The sequence below is a fragment of the Sceloporus occidentalis genome, unplaced genomic scaffold, assembly GCF_023333645.1.
Source record: "Sceloporus occidentalis isolate IW3139 unplaced genomic scaffold, rSceOcc1.0.p SCAF_5, whole genome shotgun sequence".
Classification (NCBI taxonomy): domain Eukaryota; kingdom Metazoa; phylum Chordata; class Lepidosauria; order Squamata; family Phrynosomatidae; genus Sceloporus; species Sceloporus occidentalis.
The window spans coordinates 178211170-178235638 of NW_028316985.1; the positions used below are offsets into that span (position 1 = coordinate 178211170).

The 24469-nt window shown below is 39.9% G+C and overlaps 1 protein-coding gene across 4 annotated transcripts in view; it reads left to right on the forward strand.

Moving 5' to 3' along the window:
- Positions 1-23633, forward strand: part of CNOT6L (CCR4-NOT transcription complex subunit 6 like) — a 47234-nt gene extending 23601 nt beyond the window's left edge. For 3 of the 4 annotated variants that reach the window (XM_089526279.1, XM_089526278.1, XM_089526276.1), the window contains exons 3-12: positions 1018-1204; positions 1960-2045; positions 5221-5310; positions 6515-6583; positions 8724-8881; positions 11763-11917; positions 12396-12547; positions 14025-14252; positions 16300-16502; positions 20173-23633. In XM_089526279.1, coding sequence (XP_089382405.1) covers positions 1018-1204; positions 1960-2045; positions 5221-5310; positions 6515-6583; positions 8724-8881; positions 11763-11917; positions 12396-12547; positions 14025-14252; positions 16300-16502; positions 20173-20385 — 1541 coding nt within the window. In that variant the 3' untranslated portion in view covers positions 20386-23633. The remainder of the gene's footprint in view (positions 1-1017; positions 1205-1959; positions 2046-5220; positions 5311-6514; positions 6584-8723; positions 8882-11762; positions 11918-12395; positions 12548-14024; positions 14253-16299; positions 16503-20172) is intronic. The other variant, XM_089526280.1, reaches the window with a different exon arrangement.
- Positions 23634-24469: the final 836 nt, after the last annotated feature.

The following is a 24469-nucleotide window of genomic DNA, read 5'->3' on the forward strand; positions in this document are numbered from 1 at the left end:
TTATAGGTCATCACCAACACCTTATATTGCGCCCGGAAGCGGATGGGCAGCCAGTGCAGATCTTTTAGCACCGGTGTAATGTGGCTGGCCCTGGAAGTACCAGTGACCAGCCTGGCTGCCATATTTTGTGACACAATTCCTTCATTTTAATAACGGTTTAATAACTGTTTTCAGTTTTAATAATTGAAATACATTTTCACCACCTTTGAGTCCGGGTGGGCAGTTGCAGCAAAGACAGAATTTCACTCCCTCACACTTGTGGGCCACAGAGACCCATTTTTGGTCAAATATTCCATCCAGAAGTGACATTGGGGCTCGACAGATGGGGAGAAAGGAGCACTGAGATGCCGCCCCTTTCTACCCCACACAGAGGCCGCAGCAACCAAACCGCATGGCCTCTGGGAGCCCTAAAAAGAGCCCGCTCCCGGCGGGTTCTTTTTAGGGCGTGCGCAGGGCACCATTGGCCCTCACACACAATGATGATGTCTGCGTGGTACTGCACCGTTTTGAGGCGGTGCCGCATGTATGTCATCATGGCGGGCCCCATGTGGATGCCTGTTGCACGGTAGGGCTCGAGAGTGTGCAGACGCTCTGCTCTCCCGAGCCCTAAAATCGGCCCTATGATGGCACTTTTTGGCCGTCTGTATTGGGCCTTAAACTAAAGGTAAAGTGATTTGGTTATTTCTCATAAGCTAAATCAGAAAGTATAAGTTGTTTCAAAATTATTTTTATAAATTATTTTTCTGTTGCTTCAGTCTTCCCTGCTGCTCTAACCCCTAAATGTGCATTTGAATCAGAAGTTATGAGAGACAGATAATGCATGCTAATAGAAAATTATCACCTTTGGCAATAGAGATAATAGGTTCTGTAGGTGTGTTGAGATCACTGAATGATTAATTCAATTATCAGTGATGTCTGTTTTTCTTTCTTGGAAAACTTGGTCATGTCAGTACTTATTGAAGCATATAGACAAACCTACCTGAACCCTTAACACCTTTTACATGGTCTTCATTTTAGGTAGAGTGCGGAGCTTAAGTACATCACTTTGGTCACTAACGCACTTGACTGCTCTCCACCTCAATGACAACTATCTGACTCGCATTCCGCCTGACATCGCCAAGCTTCAAAATCTAGTTTACCTGGATCTCTCATCCAACAAACTCAGAAGTTTACCAGCAGAACTAGGAAACATGGTATCTCTCAGGTGAGCAGCCTTTTGTGTCTACCAAAGTATGCGAACAAAATTTTTAGCTTATAGCAATTTAGCTGTTGATGTAGACACTTTCTTTACTTCTAATTGTAGAGCCTTTTGCATATTTTTGACACAGTGTTGGCTATGGGGCTACAATTTGAGCTATGAGACTCATATTTTCGATTCTCATGTATATTTCTAAGCTCTTGTTGACACCAGCCAATAAGGAGCATTGATTAGGTTTTGTACATGTTTCCCAAAGGAATATCAAAGCTGTTTTGTAAATGTTTTGGACAATACACAGAACATTGTTGTAGCTGTTAACTGCCCTTGACTTGACCTTGATTTGTGGAGACCCTGTGGATGAGACATCTTCCAAACCCCCTATCTTTGACTGCTCTGCTTAAGTCTTCTAGATTCATTCCCATGACCTCCCTAATTGAGTCTAACCATCTGGCCTGCAGTCTTCCTCTCTTTCTGCTGTCTTCTAACTTTCTTAGCATTATTGTCTTCTTAAGTGAGTCATAACTTCTCATGATGTCTCCAAAGTATGACAGCATTGATGATCTTGGCTTCCAAGGAAATTTCAGACTTGATCTGTACAAGGACCCATTTTGTTTGTCTTTTTGCCTGTCCACAGTATCCTATTCTTGTCTAAAACCACATCTCAAATGTGTTCATTTTCTTTCTATCCACTTTTTTCACTGTCCAGCTCTTTGTGAACATAGAGTATGTACTAAGCTGAATTTATTTGCTTTTGTTTTTAGGGAGTTGCTTTTAAACAACAATTTGTTACGAGTTTTGCCTTACGAACTTGGACGGCTCTTCCAGCTACAGACACTAGGTTTGAAAGGTATTCTGTGCATGTGTGAATACATAATACCAAAAACTTTTCTCCATGTGATTCTCTTTCCCCTCTCTTTTTTTCTTGTACCAATATCTTGCTGTATGTTAAGAATTTATGGGCAAATCCTGTAGCAGATACTGTTATAGGTTGAGTCTCCCTTATCTGGAATTCTGAAATCCAGAATATTCCAAAAACCAAAACGTTTTTCATGGGTGACTGGGACAATGACATATTTGCTTTCTGATTGTTCAGTGTAAACAGATTTTGTTTCTTGAAGAAAACTATTAAAGGTATTGTATAAAATTACATTCAGGCTAAATGTAAGGTATATATAAAACATAAATGAATTTTGTGTTTAGACTGGAGTCTCATTTTCAAAATATCTCATTATGTACATACATGCAAATACAGGTATTCCAAAATCCAAAAAAACCTCAAATCCAAAGCATCTCTGGCCCCAAACATTTCAGATAAGGAAGATTATAATGAGTTTTTAGCCCATTGTTGTTTTTGTATTCTTTATTTATTCAGAATAGTTGGTTACATCACTCTTGAACAGTGTTTTTGTTTTCCTTTTGTTTTAATCTAAATTTCTGTATAATGTCAAACCTTTTGTATAGGTGTATAGCATTCCAGTTTTGCATTTTGTGCATGTTTCCCAAGTACCTAACAAAAAACAATATAAGCAGGTGAATTCTTTTCCTCAGAAAACTGCAGTTTTCTGTGTCTAGTAAAATGACTAGGTTTTCACCAAAGTGCTGCACAGTTTCTCACATTCTGGTGCACTTCTCAAAAAGTATGCATTTTGTGTTGGGCCAGGAACAAAAAAGGTTCCTACGGTTTGCAGGAACTTTCAACATGCTGTTTTCCTTTGAGTGTAAGTTTCTTGAGGTAACTCCAGATTCAACCCTTCAGGAAACTGATGAATTTCTATTTTATCCCTACTTTGATATGTCTGCTTAATCTTTATTTCTGTAGTCATGCTTTAAGTACGTGGAGCCACATAGGTCCATATTCTTCATTCCCTACTTCCGCTGTTTCTCCATTGTTTATTTTGGATAATAAGCAAGCTTCTTGAAAACAGTAACAGATGCTTTTCCTTTGTATCTCTGAGGTTATTTTTATACTGATGGTGCTATATTAACAAATAATAATACAAAGCTTTGCATAACACACACAGAACATATGTACACCCATAAAATGTATGCACATACAATACACATACATATTCTCTGTCCCAGGGTAGGAAAACAGGCAGGAAAACTTAAGCCATCCTGAGTTGAAGGCAAAACTAGCAAGTTTTGCATCCTGTAAGGACCTAAGAAGAGCCATGAAGGATCAAACCAAAGGCCTATTTAGTCCAATACTCTGTTCCCACAGTGGCCAGACAGATGCCTGTGGGAAGCCCGCAAGCAGGACGTATGTTCAATAGTATTCTTCTACTCATGTTTCCCAGCAACTAATTTTGAGAAACATACTGCCCCATCAGTGCAAATAGCATATAACCATTGTGATTAGTAATTACTGAAAGCCATATTCTCCATGAATTTGTCCAACCCCTTGTAAAGCCAAACAGTAACTCCATATCATGAAGAAGTGCTTCCTTTTATATGTTGTGAAACTTCCAATATTTAGCCAAATTGCATGATGAAGATTCTGGTGTTATAAGAGAATAATTTTCCCTGTGCTAGGCTGATCTATTTAGCCTTGATTGTTTTGCAGGGGGGAGATTGTATAGGTGAGCAGTGAAAATGTTCCTCAAAGTATTTTATAATCTTCACTATTTTCTCCCCACCCTTTTTCAGAGCAGTTACCTTCTAGGAAAAAAAGGCAACAGGGAGCTGAAGTAATTAAAAAAAAAACATTTTATTTAGGGGTGTTGCAGCTGCAACTAATAGCAGAAGCCTGGCAGTATTCCTAACTGAGAACAGTGTAAGTACCAGGGGAAGGAAGGAAAGAAGGAAGGCAAGCTTCCTTTTTGCACCACATGTTTCAAAACAATCCCGTGAAGAAGAAAAAAAATGGTTACAGTCTGGAGTACTCAACAGCTACAAAGGGGTTTTGCTTGAACGGGCATGAAATGTATGAATTATTCCTTAGACTGGAGCATGAATTAACTGTTTTCTTTGTGCTCTACTTGTTCTATACTAAAATTGAATTTCATAATTTAAGTCCAAATTTCCAGCTGGTTCACTGATAACCCATGTGAAGTATTTTCCTTGGGTTACAAGATACTGTCTCCAATGCCAGTTTGTTAAAATTCTGAGGGACATAGTAAGGATATAAATACTTAGTCAGGATATAAATTTTAAAAATAAAGAATCACAGAATTGTAGAGTTGGAAGAGTTGTTGTTGTTGTTGTTGTTGTTGTCTGCCCTTGAATCAGTCTCCACTCATGGTGACCCTGTGGATGAAATATCTCCAAGACTCCCTATCCTCTGCTTCTCTGGTTACTTCCTGTGGATTCATACCCATGGCATCCTTAATAGAATCCATCCATCTAGCATTCAGCCTTCCTCTCCTTTTACTTCCATCCATCTTTGCTAGCATTGTTTCCCTAATGAATCATGCCTTCTTGTAATGTGGCCAAAGTACAACAACCTCAATTAAATAATCTTGGCTTCCAGGAAAATGTGCCACTTTAACTGCCATGACTCTATCCTGCAGAATCCTGGGATTTGTAGTTCCGTGAGACACCAGAGTGTTCTAACAGACCAGGCTCAATACCTCACCAAACTACAAATCTCAGGATTCTACAGGATGGGGCCATGACAGTTAAAGTGGTGTCAAATTTCTTTATTTCTCCATTGATTAGCACTTAGTGTAACAATTTACCAACAGAGAAAATTCACACTAAATCAACCCTGACAGATCGTTATTCAGCTTGCACCTAAAGAGCTCCTGCAAGGGAGAGTCCACAACCCTCTGAGGTAGGCCAATCTGCTTTTAAACACCACTTACCATGAAGACGTTTTCCTCTTATGCTGAAATTTATATCTGTCCTCCTGGCTAAAAGTACCATACTCCCTTCAACTGTTTCTTATAGGACTTTGGATTCAGTTTCTTGTAGACCATTCGTCTTTGTTGCCCACTTCTGGACATGAATTGAGCTAGTACTAATTAGACACAGGAGTATTATATGCGGTGCCACCAACTGATTATAAATATCTTTGTTTCCAGGCAATCCTTTATCACAAGATATTCTCAGCCTGTACCAGGACCCAGATGGGACTCGGAAATTATTGAATTATATGCTTGACAATCTAGCAGGTAATGCACTTTTAAAAAAAATATTTAAACAGTATCCACATTATGGAAGTGTATATGAGTGCATGCATGCATAGTATGTATTTGTGCACTTCAAATAGTGTTTCCAACTCTTTGGAAGCCCTTATCAACAAAAACTATCTACTCGGTGCCAGGAGAAGGTCAAGTTGATGTTGGTACATCAGGAAACCAAGCTCAGATGTCCACATAGATCTGTGTTCAGATGAGGAGCCAACTGTTTCTTGGTGAAGTTTCTTCATCGGAAAGAGCTAACCTCTCTGAACCAATTATCCATTTAAATTAAGACTTAGCAACCTGAGATGATTATCAGATTCTATCTCCCATCAGCCCTAGTGAGCAGAGTGAAATGTGAAGGCATTGCAGTCCACCAGGATCTGTTGCTCACTCTTACTTAAATGAAGAAAGCCAAAGAGGTCATTTCAAGTTAGGGAACTCTGGATACCTGTATATCAGGTCTACCATGTTCAGAACAGCTTGTTTGAGCCATGTGTAGGTAAGTCTTAGCTGTATTGCATTGGGGAACTAAGTGGAAACTGCTTTTCCTCTTCATTTAAATCTGCATGGTATAACTATTCCTGAAAACCACTTCAGCACTTAGCAGGCTCCTGATATGAATTGTTTTTCTGTGCCATATCCACATCATGAGGAATGTTGCATGCCAGCACTGCATCTCTTTTGCAGCTGCTAATATTGGTGTGGGAACATTCATTTGATGGAGGTGTGTGGCATAGTAAACATTGCATACATTCCTGGCAGTGTCATGGAGCCCCTGGCCTCTGAAACTCCTTTAGGAGCAACTCTGCCATTGCTGTCTGTGTCAGACAGGTTTTACTTAATCCAGTACAAGAGTAACTCCAAACTGTGAATGTGCTTAAGGCACCTGCATATACTAAAATGTGAGAGAGGTTTATGTGTTTGACCATAATTGTTTCCAAATAGTAATTAAATTGTTCATGTGACTAGAAATTCCAGTGAAGTTAAGATTCAAACTGAAAAGGAAATGAAAGACAGAGGTGCCAGGGGTGGGGGTGGGATATCCATGTCTAACAACAATGGATTCCTTTATCCTGAGAGCTCCTTTCTCAGATTCTGTATCATAGTATGGAGTATGACTATTAAAAATTTATTTTATATATATATATTGTGCTTTGTAACCCTCACTAATCTTCAATCTTTAATATTTCAGTTCATCCAGAACAGTTGCCTCCAAGGCCATGGATCACGTTAAAAGAACGAGACCAAATTTTGCCCTCAGGTAATTATAGGGCTTTCCCTTTTATCCTTTAATAAGGTGCTATAGAGGGAGATATTATGTGATGCAACTAAATTGTGTACACATGAAGAATTTGCAAGACACTTTGAAGACAAAATTGTTCACAGTCCACTCTGACTTGGATGCTGGAATTGAGGCAGTTCCAGTAGATGTAATCTTGGCGCCTGCTTATCCTGTATTATTGAATATGCTTCAGTTTGTGCAACCTGACGATGTGGACATGATCCTTAGAAGTGAGAGTCTCTACTTGTTTACTGGATCCTTGCCCTTCCTTACTCCTGACAGAGCTTTAAGATCATTAGGGGAAGGTTTTCTCTTGGTCCCATCACCATCACAGACTCATGTGATAATGGGGCATCTCCCTTTATCTGGGCAGTTCCCTCCAGGTAACAAAGGGTTGATAAGGTAATAGTATTAAGTCACATTTATTGGCTGACAGCATTACAAGAGTCTCATGTCATGAAATACAACTGGCCAGTCTGAGAGAAATTCCCACATTCTCCAAGGGAAGTGATATAAAACCATAGGTAATCTTAAGAGAGGGACCCTAGCAAAGAGGAACAAAAGGGCTGCTTTGGGGACTGGGGTGTCTGTCCCACCTCCTAGCTACTCCCAGGAACATCCAGGACTCACAATTCCAATTGTCTGTGAGTAGAATAGGTGAATGTATTAGCTAATCGCATCAGGGACTTTTGATTATTTTACTGACTGAAGATGACACAGACTAATCTGTAACTTGTAGCTTTCCTAAGTATGCCTGAAGGGAAGTGGCCCTTCATAAAGAGAGATACCATTTGTTACTATAGATTTCTTACCTAGAATAAAAGCCTACCTTTAAAAATACTTCTGTCACAGACATGCCTTTTGCTCAGTTTCATCTGATCACCAGAGTTAGAGGAGAAAAGTCTCTGCAGAGATAGAAAGTGCAAGTGGAACCCCAAAGTAACTTCATACTGAATTACAAGGGAAAAGGGGCAGGTCAAATCAGTAGGTGGTGGCAGCTCATTTTGTTTAGGTGGTCAAGGGGTCCTATCAAGGGGACCCAAAAGCCTCACAACTCGCTTGGTGAGGACACAAAAGAGAGCCTTCTCAATGGCTGCTCCCACCCCTGGAAAGCCCTTCTGTGGGAAGCAAGGCTGGCTTTCTCCCAGCTTTCCTTTTGCTGGCAGTCAAAGACATTTTTCTTCAAGCAGGCTTTTAATATGTAATCACTTTCAGGGAGGCTTAGTATTTGGGTGCATGCTGTATTTATTTATATTTTTAACTTTTGTCTTTTTAATGTAATTTATACTGTTAAAATGAAATTATTTTAATTGTTTTAAAAATGTATTGGTAAGTTTTTAACCAGTTTTATCGGTGAGCTGCCTTGGATCCCACTCTGGGAGAAGGGCAGCATATTAAACAAATGTGTTCTCAGTGGATTGTTATAGGAGGCATCTCATAGATGAATGTGTGGCTACTTCATAAATGGGTCATACCAAGAAAATGGAAACCCCCTTTTCACAGATGCATGTGTATAGTGTTGTATGTGTGTCATCTAATGTTGCACTGCTCATATGAGCAGTTAATTGTTCAAGTTAGAGTCGATTCATAATGTATGATTCTGCCCTTTAAATCTGATAAGTTTTAAGCTGTTGTTCTTATCTGCTTTAATTATTTATTTGGCTATAGCTTTACTCGGTTTAAGGATAGTATAATAGCCCCTGATTTTATCAATATGTTACTGAGACGTATATTCCAAAACATATGATCTGGATTGATATAGTGGAAACTCTCTGACATGCTGATTGTTGGTTTTTTTTAAAGCACACAGATACACACACTAATAATGTGTGAATGTATATATTATACTTTGAGTTCAACACGGGTAAAGTAGTTGAGAAATCAAATGGAGGCAATAGTTGTGTGTCTAACATATGCAAAATAAGGCACATTAGTTGGCAAGTGAGGAAAGTTGGTTTTTAAAGGAGTTTTTGCAATATTTTAGAAAATTGGCAGTTAACACAGAAAGATACAGTTCACTGTGATGAAATAGCTTGTGCAAAATGATGATACTTTTATCAGAAAGTGCACAATACTCCACCATTTTCTTCACCTGTTACTGACTTTTGTTTCCTCCTAGCTTCATTTACCGTCATGTGCTACAATGTGTTGTGTGATAAATACGCCACCCGACAGCTCTACGGCTACTGCCCATCCTGGGCATTAAATTGGGAATACAGGAAAAAGGGAATCATGGAAGAAATTGTGAACTGGGATGCAGATATCATTAGTCTTCAGGTAATTCTAAAAATATAGTTATTTTATCAGAACATAATGGGACTGACACTTTAATTTCATCTTAAAATTCCAATAACAAGTCTAGGACATCTCTATAGATCGTTTCTTCTTTTTGTCATTTATGAAGGCTCACAGGCTTCCATACTTGCTTATAATAAAAGAAAAAGTAAAGCAAATATGCCATAAAAATCAGCACAGTATCAAATCTCCCACCCACCTACCCACCCACCCAATACCTTCAAAGTGCTGTTCATACCTATTTGGTATTTTCATGACAATGTTCAGACTTTGTTAGAAGTAACCTTGGAGGAGGTGCTTGCTAGTAAGTAAGACAAGGCACCCATGGTTGTTGTTTTTTTCCTAATAAGGGGAAATGGCCTGATGCTACATAATATAGCACTGTGTCATGGGCACATACTTTGAGGGAAGAAAGATAGCATCCAACACTTCTGTATTCTGAATTCCACACTTCTAAGAATTTTATGTATTATTTTTTAGTTCTTGAATTAAGAAAACGTTTTGGTTGGAACTCAAACAGTCCCTTCACTGTGGTTGCACCTTTGTTGTGAATATATCGCTTGAAGTCATTATTATTATTATTATTATTATTATGCTTTATTTATATAGTGCTGTAGATTTACACAGCGCTGTAGATACAAACAATAAAAAGGAGAAAGTAAACCTGCCCATGGCATACAATCTAAGAAATAATAGCACAATACATATAAATAATACATAACAATACAGGAAAGGGTTCGATAAAGTAAAGCAGGCAACAAATTAAAAACATCAAATAACAAATAATAGTCACGCAATGCCTGGGAACGCTTCTCTGAACAGGATGGTCTTCAACTCAGTTTCAAAAGAAGTGATGACCCGTGAGGCTCGTGGGGGAAGGTGATTCCAGGAGTGAGGGGCAGCAAGTGAAAAGGGATGAATCCGAGACGGGGCAATGAAAATCCTAGACTGAGACAGCAGACCTTGACTACCAGAATGGAGGGCATGAGTGGGAAAGTGAGGAGAAAGAATGTCTGATAAATAAGGAGGGGCTAGCCCATGCAGGGCTTTAAAAATCATCAACAGGAGCTTATACTGAATACGGAAGGGGAGGGGGAGCCAGTGAAGGGATGATAATAAAGGATAGGTATGGTTGGAGCAGTGGGCGGATGTAATAATATGTGCAGCTGAATGCTGGACAGAAATTAAAGGATGGAGGTAAGAAAGAGAAAACCTAGCCAGAAGGATGTTACAGAAATTAAGTCGTGATACCACTAGGGCATGGACCAGAATCTTGGCAGTAGAGGCAGAGAGAAATGGTCAGATTTTGCCAATATTGTATATAAAGAATCTATATGCCTTAGCTGTGGTCTGGATCTGGGGAATACACGACAGAGAAGAGTCAAAACTAAAACCAAGACTATCGGTTTTCTGGACTAGTCGAATAGAAATATCATCAACAGAAACAGAAGGAGTGTTGAAGAGTAGATAGGTGGAAAAATGAGAACCTCTGTTTTGGACATATTGAGCTTCAAGCATCGATGCCACATCCACTGAGAGATAGCTGTAAGATAAGATGAAACTTGCTGTTCAAGACCCAGAGAAAGGTCAGGGGGGTGGAAAGATACAGCTGAGTGTCATTGGCGTACAAATGATAGGAAAAGCCAAAAGAACTAATGAGTTCATCTGAAGTCCTACCTTTACTCACTTCTGGTTAGGAAGTGAAGGCATTTTTGTTTCACTGGTTTTTACAATGGGAATGATTCTATTTTCTCTTGTTTTAGTGACAGCTTGGCTGTCATAGAATCATACAATTGTAGAGTTGGAAGAGACCACAAAGACCATGCAGGAATCTCAATCAAAACAGATGGCCATCAAACCTCTGTTTAAAGACCTCCTGGGAAGGAGACTCCACTACACTCCGAGGAAGTGTGTTCCACTGTCAAACAGCCCTTACTGTCAGGAAGCCCCTTCTAATATTGAGGTGCAATCTCTTATCCTGTAGCTTGCATCCATTGTTCCGGGCCCTGTTCTCTGGAGTAGCAGAAAACAAGCTTGCTCAGTGTCCTCAATAAGACATCCCTTCAGATATTTGAACAGGGCTATCATCTCACCTCTTAACCTTCTCTTCAGGCTAAACACCCCCGGCTCCCTAAGTCGTTCCTCATAGGGACAATTTTGTTTTGTCTTCAGCATTTCTCTCTTTGTGTGCCATCTTTGGGACTCTTCTGAGGCTGATAAGCAGATTATTAGTATTTTAATGCCTAAAGAACATTAAAGAAAGAATGTTAAAGAAGAGAGTCAGCATGGTATGAACATTAGACTATGACTGGAAACCAAAATTTTAATCCCTAGTCAGCCATAGAAGCTCTCTAGGTCACCTTGGTCAAGTCGCACTCTCAGTTTCAGAGAAAGGCAACCCTCTGAACAAATCTTGCCAAGAAAATCCTGTGTTAGGGTTGCCTTAGGGTTGCCTTAAGTCAGAAATGACCTGAAGATACACAGGAGCAAAAAATATTAAGAGCTGTTATCCAGGAAGGCTAAAGGTTCAAAGTCCTATCCTGCCTAAGAAATGGTAGGTGATAGTTTCCTATCTTTTTTGAACTTCCACAGTGCTTGGCTCCTTGGGAAACGGGATGCCGTGTTACAATGACTTTCAGTCAGATGTAGTAGAACTCTTAATGTTGTTTAGCTAGTGTATATGTAGCTCTTTCCCTTGCTATTGTGAAGCTCTCGGTCCATATGGGAGGAATCAATACAATGGATCTTTCCCATCTGCACATTATCATAGTTCTCCCAGAAACAGTAAAAAATTAAAGTAACCGTTCAGTTTTCTTGCCAGTCTTGTTCAGCTCAATGTTAATAATGGACTGTTCATTTCCAGGAAGTAGAAACTGAGCAATACTTCACCCTCTTTCTGCCAGCATTAAAAGAGCGTGGATATGATGGATTTTTTTCTCCAAAGTCACGTGCCAAAATCATGTCTGAGCAAGAGCGAAAACATGTGGATGGTTGTGCAGTATTCTTCAAAACGGAAAAGTAAGAAACAATTTGGTCTTGAATAACTCACAGGCGATTAGCCATGATAGTCTCTTGCTACAAAAAACACTGGCACCTTAAAGATTAACAAAGTTTTATTTGATATAACCTTTGTGGACTTCAGCTCCCTCAGATGAAATAGTGTGTTGCCCCATTAGGCAGATATTTATAGATATGCCTAGGTAGGAGGGAGATGAAATATAACTGAAATATAAATGACAAAAACATTTATCATTAACAATGGTGATTAACATATGTAATTGCTTCGTAACTTGGTTTGTTTTGTTTGAAACAGAGTATGCAACAAAACAGTTAATTAGCATTTGTTTTTGCATTGGTATGATGATAAGTGGAATGGATGTACTTTATGTCTCTGGGTTTATGGTGACAGTTATGATAGGTTTTTTGTTTTAAAAAATGAATTTTATTTATATATTGATGTTGAGTGATGTTGTTGTGGTGGGTATCTGTATTTCAGATTCACATTGGTGCAGAAACATACAGTAGAGTTCAACCAAGTGGCTATGGCAAACTCTGAAGGATCAGAAGCTATGCTGAACAGAGTGATGACAAAGGACAACATTGGAGTTGCTGTAGTGTTAGAGGTGCATAAAGAACTATTTGGGACAGGTGAGTGTCAAGTATTTTCAACAGTAGGTCTAAAGGTCTGTGAGCCTGCATGCTGGATTTTTTTTAAAAAAAAACTCAACTTTTCCAGTGCTCCGTTTCATACAAATAAGTTGGTAACAGCACAACCATTTTGGTGAACTGCTTTGCCATTCTAAAACACAAGTCATCCTAAAATAACAGGCCTCCTCAGACTTCATTTTATGGGCTGAACATACAAAGGAAACATCTGTAATGCTAGCACTGGGATAGGGAGCTACTGTGACACCCAAGCTATTTTTAATAGGAATGTGTCTGTGGGGGGGGGGGGGGGGAGGAATGTTGGTTTGTCCCAACAAAGTAGGAAAAAAGAACAGAATTGGTGGGCTGTCTCTCATCACCAAACTTTCTTTGTGCAATTCCCAAAGCTGTGCATAATGCATTATGACAGTGGTTCTCAACCTTCCTAATGCTGCGACCCTTTAATATAGTTCCTCATGTTGTGGTACCCCATCCATAAAATTGCAGTGTCTTGGTTCCTAAGATTATCAGAAATAATGTGTTTTCCTATGGTCTTAGGCTTCCCCTGTGAAAGGGTCGTTCAACCCCCAAAGGGGTCGTGACCCATGGGTTGAGAACCACTGCATTATGAGAATGGTAGTCCATTAAAATAACTTTTCTAAGTTCTGTACTTACCTAAGATCCTTTCCCCTGGAAGTATGGGACTGGAAATGGCAAGCTTTCCAGACAGAGCATGGATTCTTCCCTGGAGCTGTGCACCTTCTCCCCAAAATACAGGGCTGGTGTTACATTGGGCAGAACATGCTGCTTCAACTTTGCATCTTTCATAGTACAGTGGTACCCCGGGATACGAAATACCCAGGTTACGAAATTTCCGGGATACGAAAAAATCCCATAGGAAATAATTGTTCCGGGTTACGAATGTTTATTCGGGTTACGAAAAAAATTTTTGGTGCTTTTTTCGGCTTTTTCGCACGAAACGCGGCTTTTCCCCATTAGCGCCTATGGCGATCCGGCTTACGAAGGCTTTTCGGGTTACGAACGGCGCCCCGGAACGAATTAATTTCGTAACCCGGGGCACCACTGTATTTTAAAATCCTCTGAATGGATCCCATATGCTCTCCTCTGGAAGAATAAACAGACATCACTGGATTTGCAGGCTGGCTAACATCATGTTGTAGTGCTGTTCTTAGGAAGTGGCATATCGTGGGGGTTGTATGTCTCCAGTTGGTTCAGCACGTATGATAGTTGTTGCCACTGCTGCAGGCCACTGCCATAGAAACTGGAGTGACTGCACAAACATTAGCGAAATGGAAGTGATAGTTTGTCCAAAAGATGCCTTTATGTATCCTGACCTGTCTGTGATCACAGTCATGCTACACTGTAAAAACAAATGCATAAAAGCAAACAGAGAATGTTCCTTCATTATCCAGGAGGGAATGAAATTAACCTAGTTTTAACAGTAATACTTTGCTTTTAGGTTTGAAGCCACTTCATACAGTGGACAACCAACTCCTTATTGTAGCAAATGCCCATATGCATTGGGACCCTGAATATTCTGATGTAAAACTTGTCCAGACGATGATGTTTGTCTCTGAGCTAAAAAACATTCTTGAGAAAGCCTCTGGCAGGCCTGGAAGCCCAATAGCAGATATGAATTCCATCCCTCTGGTGCTGTGTGCGGATCTTAACTCGTTGCCTGATTCAGGTACAATATGTGGTAGTGTTTACTTTATTTGTTAGGAAAATCTTGGATCATTTTTCCACCAAAAGGGTGGGGAGTGGTCATTTTCAATGTTTTGTGTTTAAGGTATTATGCTTAATTTTTTTATTTAAGATTTAGAAGATCAGAAGAGCCTGGAGCATCATATATCTTACTTTCCCCCTATTTCCTTGCCATGTGGAATTCTGTTAATCCTGGATACCATAGGAGGCTGTGGTCAGGATGCTCCCTCTCTCTATCTTATATGTGCATTTGTGTACACACACACATGATTGCAGTAGGTGAGGAGGAGATGTGTGATTAAACCATCTTCCTCTAGAGATCCGGATCAGGATTGGTTTTTGGCTACGGCTTGGACTAAACTCTCTGGGAGTGAATGCTTCAAATCCCTTACTCCCAAGTGCTCCTGTGGAAGAGCACTGTTTCTCTGCCGTTACTGATATCAAGGAAACAACAGTCTATTCCCTGCAGTCCAGCTGATGACTGATCCACCTTTGTGGGGAGTAGTAGGCAGGACTCTGCAGCCTACAGAGGTTGTGATGAAGGCTGAAAGAAAAGAAAGAGTTTACCTGTATTGCACACTGATGGTAAAATGGACTCCTGCTTACATAAGGTTCTTTGCAGAAATAAATACTTTTTGACAGTTTGGTGAATAGGATTCGTAAGCTAGAAGAATGCAGAAGGAATTGGAAATTTTGTAGCACTGAATTTGAGAATAAGATTAACGTACAGGAGGTGTCTGTTGACAATTAATTGAGCAGCTGGAGGATTTAGATAATAAAAGTCATTGTAATAATCTTATTAGCAAAATGTCTAATGGAGTGGAAGACAAACTTTGGTGCATATACCAAAGACTGACTTGGTTTTAATAGAACTAATTCAGGTGCAACGTAGCCAACATAGAGCACTAAGACAGATGTTGCAAAAAATAGATTCATGGAGAAAGATCTTTGAATGTCCTTGATTGTACAAGTGCTTTGAGCTGTTTTGAGATATGCAATGCAGCCCTTCACATATTTAGATGTAACTCCCAGTATATTGAATGAGGTTTATGACTCAATCCTAGGCATGTGTATTCAGAAAGCTGATTTCTCACAGTCAAATGCCAGGAAATACTTATAAGACCTTGAGCTCCCCTGAAATAGCCCTTAGAAAACCAGTTTAAGGCACGGTACAGAGCGCCAAAAAGAGAGGAGGCGCTCCCTGGTGCTTCTCTTTGCTCTGTGGGAGCGCCGCAGCAACCAAATTGCATGGCGCTGCTGCACAGCAAAAGAGGAGCACCCGGAAGTGGCTCCTTTTTTGCAGTGGCATTGTGACGCCGCAAAGCGCCAGAGACGGCGTGGTGACGACGCAGGTGCGCCGTGCCATTTGGACACGGCACAGCTGCGACGTCATCATTGCGCACCATCTATGGCGCTGCACAGCTGTGGCGCACCCATGACGTGCTAGGGTTGCAGGGCATGTGCACACCCTGCCCTCAAGCAACCCTAGCACGTCATGGGCGCGCTGCAAAGGGCCCATCTGTACTGGGCCTAAGTTTCTAATGTTAAGATCGAGAAAAGTATGCTGAGAGGATGGGGAGAGGTGAGTGAACTGTTGTTTGCCTTGTGCTGAATTAATGTTGTTTCATATTCAGAAGACAAAGAAATTGCTCAGGAAAATTGCTGTTTATCACAAAAAGAAAAATAAATCACAAGAAATATAACGTCAAGCAAATAAGTATAATTACCATTCTAATAATAGTTTTTTTAGATCAGCCAATTTGATTGAAATGCTACTGGTGGTGGTATTTTTCCAAACTCTGAATGGCTTAATCTGTTTTTGTGATTTTTCTTCTTTGCTGCTCAGAAAACATTTACACTGTCAATTCCCTTGCTGCTTGTGATACTTGTAAAGTTGGGTTATTCTTAAACAATACATAAATATGTGACATAATGCTTCATCAGTTTTAGTACCGTATATAAGAAATATAACTTCAAGCAAATAAGTATACAAGTAATTACAAATTAACTCTATATGTCTTTCAAAACAGGTGTTGTGGAATACTTAAGTAATGGAATAGTAGCTGATAACCATAAAGACTTCAAAGAGTTACGGTATAATGAATGTCTCATGAACTTCAGCGGCAATGGAAAGAATGGGGCTTCTGAGGGGAGAATCACTCACGGCTTCCAACTCAAGAGCGCCTATGAAAACAATTTGATGCCTTATACTAATTACACCTTTGATTTCAAAGTAAGTAGTGAACTGGCAGAAAGCAGCCAAATTTTTATTTTAAGCACATCCTAATACCAGTTCTTCTTCTTATTATTTAAAAAAAAAAGTCAAAGCAGTTTTCCAGTTAAAATAAATACAAAACCAACTTCAAATAGATTTCTGTAGCCTTGGTAAATTTTAACCAGGTAAAATCCTCGCTATCCAGGAGAATGTTAAAATTCCAGTATAAAAACTGAGAGTCCACTAAAGTTATGCAAGTGAAGAAAACTGTTCACTGTTGATCTAGTACACAATACACTGTGGTTTCTTATGTCCCCATCAACCTTGCCGTTTCAACTTCTGTCATTCCCATAACAATATAAATAATGGCAACATGAGTCACTGGAACATATACAGTCGGCCCTCTGTATCCATGAATTCTGTATCCACAAATTCAGCCATCCAAGGCTTAAAAATATTTTAAATATATACAAATTCCAAAAAACAAACCTTGATTTTACCATTTTATATAAGCTACACCATTTTACTACACCATTGTAATTAACGGGACTTGAAAGTCTATGGATTTTGGTATCCTTGGGAGGTCCTGAAACCAAAACTCCAACAGATCCCAAGGGCCCACTGTACTAATATACTCAGTAATTAGAATAACACAAGCGTGCAAAATTGAAAGTCATAAAAACTTTTTTTAAATATATGCTTGTTTTATAGGAATTTGGTATTAATCCAAAAATGACCTCAGATTTGCTCCATTATATACAATTTTTCACAATTTAGTTTGCTCTTTCTGTGTTGTAATATAGAATCATAGAATCATAGAATCGTAGAGTTGGAAGAGACCAGTAAGGCCATCCAGTCCAACCCCCTGCCATGCAGGAAATCCAAATCAAAGCATCCCTGACAGATGGCCATTCAGCCTCTGTTTAAAGACCTCCAAGGAAGGAGACTCTATCACCCTCCGAGGGAGTGCATTCCACTGTCGAACAGCCCTTACTGTCAGGAAGTTCCTCCTAATGTTCAGGTGGAATCTCTTTTCCTGTAGCTTGCATCCATTGTTCGGGGTCCTGTTCTCTGGAGCAGCAGAAAACAAGCTTGCTCCCTCTTCAACATGACATCCTTTCAAATATTTAAACAGGGCTATCATATCACCTCTTAACCTTCTTTTCTCCAGGCTAAACATCCCCAGCTCCCTAAGTCGTTCCTCATAGGGCATGGTTTCCAGACCCTTCACCATTTTTGTCGCCCTCCTTTGGACACGCTCCAGTTTCTCAATGTCCTTTTTGAATTGTGGTGCCCAGAACTGGACACAATATTCCAGGTGGGGCCTGACCAAAGCAGAATACAGTGGCACTATTACTTCTCTTGATCTAGACACTATACTTTTATTGATGCAGCCTAAAATTGCATTGGCCTTTTTAGCTGCCGCATCACACTGTTCACTCATGTTCAACTTGTGGTCTACTTGGACTCCTAGATCCCTTTCACACGTAGTTTCATTCAGCCAGGTGTCCCCCATCCTATATCTGTGCATTTTATTTTTCCGCCCTAAGTGCAATACCTTACATTTCTCCGTGTTGAATTTCATTTTGTTAGCTTTGGTCCAGCTTTCTAGTCTATTCAGGTCATTTTGGATCTTGATCCTGTCCTCTGGGGTATTAGCTATTCCTCCTAATTTGGTGTCATCTGCAAATTTGATAAGTATATATGTGACTGAATGACATGATCCTGCAAAGAATAAGAAAGAGATTAAAGGGTGCAATGCAGTTTGACATCACTTTAAGTGCTGTAGCTTCATCCTATGGAATCCTGGGATTTTTAGTTTTGCAAGGTCTTGCCAGAGTGTTGATGCCTCACAAAACTACAAATCCCAGAATTCTGTAGGATAAAACCATGGCAGTCAAAATGGTGTTAAACAGCATTATTTCTACAGTGTAGATGCAACCAGAGTCTTGTAGTAGATTTTCTAAACACTTTAATTCACCAATATGAAAAATAAAAACCCATTCAAAAGCACTAAAAGAAACTGCATTGAAACAGCATGCATGGCTGATCAAAGCTAAGTAACAACTTAACTGATTTAAAAAAAACAAATTTGTAGAGGAACTGTATGTGGTATAACTTTTTTAGTGTTTTTCTAGTTCAGCACCCATAAATACATTAAAAACAGCTCAATATGGAAAATGTTTTTTTTCCATTGCAAGCCTGTATCAATAATTGGTCAGTTAAAAAAGGCAACTTAGGCGCGTTACAGACGCGCAAAAAGTATGTACTAGGGTTAGGAAAGGGCATACATTCTACATGGGCGCCGCCATTGGGATGTCACGACCACGCTGCCTCCAAACGGAGCGGCGTGGAAGTGATGTCCTGGCGCCGCATGATGGTGCCTGGGGTGCCCTTTCCACGGCGCCGGAAGGAGCTCCGAAACGAAGCTCCTTCCAGGTTTGTGTCACTAGCGCAGCCTTTACACAGCTGCACCAGCAACACAAATGTTACCCGCCACTGTCGGGTGTCCTTGGGGCACGAAGCCCCAAGGACACCCCTTTCCAGGCCACGGGGAACCAGCAAAAGGCCACTTCCCCGCGGCCTGGAAAGCGGCAGATCGGGGCCTCAGAGGCTGCTGCTGTGGCAGCTGAGGCCCTGATCCGGCGGGGAAAGGGGCAAGAACAGGCCACCCCAAAAGGGCGGTCTGTAAACCGCCAAACTAAACATATTTAAAGCTATGTATAGTTTCAAATCAGACAATGGTGCTACTGAAACGCATTGATATGCATAAAAATACATGATTTAGGTACTGTACTGAGCAGTCAGGAGCAGTCCTGCTATGGGAATCTGCATGGCTATTGCAGGATGGCACACTGCTCTGTGTCATTCCTGTATCAAGGAATAAAGACAGATTTGGGTTTGAATCCTCATTCAGAATTTCATAGAATGTAAAGACATAGCTGTGTTAGTCTGGAAAATCATTTTGCAAAGGCATCTTAGAAACTGATAGCATGAACTTTCAGTACACCCAAGTCTACAAAAGCTCATGCTATCAGCCTATTTCAGTTCGTCTGAAAGGTGCTACAAGATCCCTTTGCACTCAGACTGTTATGAAAGTTAGGGAGTTACACTTATATGTTCCATGGGCTAATTTTTTTGTCTCAGAATTGCAGACTCTCTTTTTCAATAAAAACATAAAGAGCATACAGTAGCTTTCATACTTTAAACAGCATGTATCTTTACTGAGTAGAAGGCTGGCATAGCTGCAACAAAAACTATTACCAGTACTCTAGGTTGCTCCCCCAACACAGGTCTTCCAAGGAAACCAGACAAGGCTGTGTACTCCTCCCTCAGGACCATGGCTTGGAAAAGTTACTATTTTAGATTCTATCTCCCATAATCCCAAAGATAGCATGCGAACTGTCCATGCTGAATGTGGACTTTTGGCAGTTGTAGTTCAAAAAAGTAACGCTTCCAAGCTCTGATAAGAACCCACTCATCGCATGCTATCTCCCATTTTGTGATATGATATCCTTGCTGTCCTTGATGATTTAAGGATAGCAATCTCCCCCACTCCTAAATAAGTTAAAGGTGCACACAAAAACATACATACATAGAGTACATGGCACTTTTCACCTTAATTTGTTTAAGAAGATTCTGTTCTAATTTGCCATTTGTGGTTCTTTTTTCTCTCTTTCTTTTTTAGGGTGTGATTGACTACATTTTTTATTCCAACACTCATATGAACGTGCTTGGTGTCCTGGGGCCTTTGGATCCTCAGTGGCTGGTTGAGAACAACATCACTGGGTGCCCCCATCCTCACATCCCTTCAGACCACTTTTCACTGTTGACACAGCTTGAGCTCCACCCTCCGTTCCTGCCTCCTCTCAATGGCATTCACTTGCCTGCCAGGAGGTAGTGGAGCCCTGCCCCTTTGGAGGGCTGGGACCTGTTCATTTGTTTATGGACCTGTACAGTTGTAAATCAAAGTATGTAGGAGTGAAGTATGGCCAACCTTTTAAAAGCTGCTGCTTCAAGCTCCTTTCATTATGTGTGTTGATGATACGATTTTGCACATTTTTGGTGCATATTGGTACCATTTGGCACTAGGGCTGGAACCAAAGTTGTTATTTGTTCCCTTTTCCAGTTTTTTTAAGATGCACATTTACACATGCATTTTAAACTGGCAAGCTTTATTAGTTTCATAGAAAAGCTGCCTTTATAAACAGACAAATCAGATGGGAGGGTTTGCATATATGTATACATTCATTGCTAGTGCTTTCTTTACATCTTTAGTAAAAAGAGCCATGCCTCCTTCTCCCTATTCATTGTCATTTTTAAGCACCCTGATACAATTGTTGTGAAACATTTAAAATTGGAAATGGCACTTACTGCTTTTGTAAATTATTCACAGGACAGACCGCTTTCACTTCTTCTACCACCTATACCAAAATTGGTGCAATAGATAAGAAACGATGCTGCTCCAGTAGAGACTTCCCCATTAACATTTTTTTGTGTGTAGGGTCATCCCACCAGAGTTTATTGCTTCCTAGAACCACCATTTCAAATGAGTAAGAGTTTGTATCCTGAAAAAATTCATGAAAGCAAATAGAATTTGCATGTGGCAGGACAGTTTTTACTACTCATTGCTCTCCAGAACTACATTTATTTCTGTGGAAGTTACTAGTTATTCTGTAGTTGTCAGTAGGTAAGCTCCAGCTCTCCTTTTGACGTCTATTGTTGATTGCAGTCATGGTGTTTTCTCAGAGAGAACACTATAGCAGTAGTCTTTCTGGTAAAGCTCTGCAAACTGTCTGCATTATGAATGGTATCAGTTTTTACAAGACCCAGCAAATAAGCATTGGTGATCTTGGCAAACCACTCAGCAGAAGAGAAAATAATGGGAGAGGAACTGAGTTGGAAACTGGAACAGTGAATTGTGCACTTAAAATCAATGGCAAGAATTCTTCTGTTCAATTTTCACCATGTTCCAACCCATTCCACATGTCCCTCCACTTTTTTTCTTTTTCTTTTAAAACACAGTCCTTCATCTCTCTATCTCTAGCAAGACTTCAGAATTATTCAGCCCATTTTTGGGAGTGGAAATAGACACACAACTTGCTTCTGCCTCCTCCATGCACGAGAAGTGAGTTTTCTGGGTGCACTTTTTTTTCTTTATGATGGTGAAAAAGTGTTTGCCATAATCATTCCTCAGCTGAATTTTTTTTCCTGACCCTAGTCGCCAAATAGCCATCTCACACTTTTAATGATGGTTTTGTTTTGTTTTCCTGTTTTCTATCAAGATTGGATCTTTTTAAAGCTATTGTTTCATTCCCAACCATTAATTGCTCTCTCTAAGATGATGTGCTTGGAAACTTTTCTATTTCTGGGCTCCTTGCAGCCATGTTAAAATCTTTGTGCATCCTGAAAGTGGAAGAACTCCTAATGGCATCTCGATAGCAGTTTGTGGCTGCACTCTGAACTGGGCAGCTGCTGAGTAGCCTCTGTTCATCGTGGTTGGGCTTGGGCACAATTTAATCCATTGTCCATTAATATAAATGGAGGTTGTTTAATGGCAGTCTTTTAGTGGATTGAGCCATGCTTTATGTTTCAAAGAACAACAAAGGCAAAGTGATAAGGAGAGATGTTTTAAGTTTTTCCTGTATTCTGCTTCTTTGCTGCTATATAAGATTCCTTGAGCTTATATTTTAAACTTTTCATGCACTTTACTGTTTCTAGTCTCAAAATGTGATATTTTTAATAAATGAGAATTGTTTTCATTATGTGAATGAAAATTTTTAAAGAGCCTATATTTGTCTCATTCATACACTTAAAAATTAAAATAAAAAGAATAAAACAATTAAATTAGTTTTAAATCCTAAGGCACAATCTGTTGTATAATATGTATGCCCAAAACTGTCTCCCCTCCTTACCCATTTGCTAGCTATGTATAAAATGACAACGAAAATTTTGAATCAGGCTAAAGTAGGAAATACTCTCCCTTTTGTTTAGGTGGGGATTGGGTGGGGAGGAACCAGTTGCATCAGGGAAGATTAGAATTTGCTTTCAAAAGTATCTACAGCTGGAGAGGCTTTTGCTTGCCATCAGTTGAAACTGGTTGCATAGTGTGTTAAAAAAATTCAGGATCAAAGTGAACACAGGGCTGCTGCTGAAAATGACACCATTTTCCTGTCTGTAGTGGAAAGATTCCCACATCCATCATTTCGTTCTGTGTTTTCCCACTCCTTATTCCATATCATTAGCTTCCTTTGGCAGGGGAGAAGAAATGCTCAATATTATGACATCAACATATGGAGCACACCTGATGTTGAGCTTCCATTTTCAAGAGCAGCTCCTTGTTTCTTATAATGTCATTCTGTTCAAAGTGCAAAACAGTTTAAGAAGCATGATAAGAATGAAGATAACATTCCCCTCCCCTCCTGTAATACTGGTGCAAGTATCTCTTCTTATATACCTCAAAAGTGGTATCAGTGATGGGGAAAAGTTACTTTGGAGGTCTACAGCTCCCAGAATTCTCCATCTAGCATAGTCACTGGCCATTCTAGCTAAGGGATTCCAAGAGTTTCAGTCTTCATAGTAACTTTTCCTAAACTGAATGTTACATACATGGCCGTGTATATATAAATTGACAGCGCAATTACGATATAGTACTGGAAAGTAGAATCGCATGAAAAACTTAACTGTGTGGACATTCACCTTTTCAGTTTGTTTTTGTGGGGACAAAACCTACTAGGATGTTCTCCAGACCCAGCCCTACTGAAATTAATGAGAACTACCAATTCTTGTTCCTTTCAGTTGGGCTTGAATAGAGGAAGATCCTCCTGGATTGTGTTCCAAGTCATCTACTGTATTTTCACTTTGGAGGCATTAAAAAAATCTTTCCTACTCTGGAGGTATGCACTAACAAACTGTCCTCCTCATATGTGCATGTTAACTAGCAATGTGAGCAATATTTCCTACCATACTTCACTCCCAACTATTTTTTGAGATGTTTGTATAAAATGGAGTTTAAAAATTCGCCTGTGATTGTATATGAACTGCAGAGGAGCCGGTTTATTAAATAATACAAAAACACGCAATCTTTTGTAATGTTGTTGGGAGGGGAGGGGGAGAAATGAAATAAAAAAGATTGGGAAACATTGTAAACAGCTTAAGTTCCTTCATTGCTTTTTTCCCCCTTAGAGCTGCATCTAAAGTCATTTGTACCTTAACATTCTTTGTATTTTCTGTGCCTTTAAAATAACCTTTCTTAAAAATACCCCTTTTCTCTGTGCTTAAAAATTATTTTCTTTGAGCAATTATTACGTTGCCTTCAGAAAATCATGAGAAGAAGATATCCATGATGGCAGGACATTGTGGTTTATTGTCGCCCAGCTAAAACTATGTGCTGTGTGGGTGAGCGACACATTTAAGGGGCAGCTTTTGGTGCAGGCCAGAGATGTTGCCCTTCCATGTGTATAAAGCAAAAGCTCTTCTGCTCAGACACATTACACCTGGATAGAGGAGCTAGATGGATTGAGGCTATGGTTACATGTCAGCATGTCATTGATGGCACGTGTTCATTTTTTTAAAAATATCAGGGTATCTTTATTGCCAGGGTAATCAAATATGTCTCTAAAAATGTTGGCATGTACAATGCCCTGTTTGTCTGCTGTAGCTAACCCCTACACAAGCCAGGAGGATATCCTGGCCCCAAATTTCTAGCATTGTAGTAACTTCAGTTGAGCATTTAGAGATAAAATTTAAGCATCCTAAAGAAAGGGATACACAAAATCATAGAGTTGGAGGAGACTACAAAGGCTATCCAACCAACCCCCTGTCATGCAGGAACTCACAATCAAAGCATCCCTGACAGATGGCCATCCAACCTCTGTTTAAGGACCTTCAAAGATGGAGAATCCTCTACTCTGAGGGAGTGCATTCCACTCTAAAACAGCTCTTACTAATCTTTTCCCTACCAAGTGAATTTAAACACAGCAAAT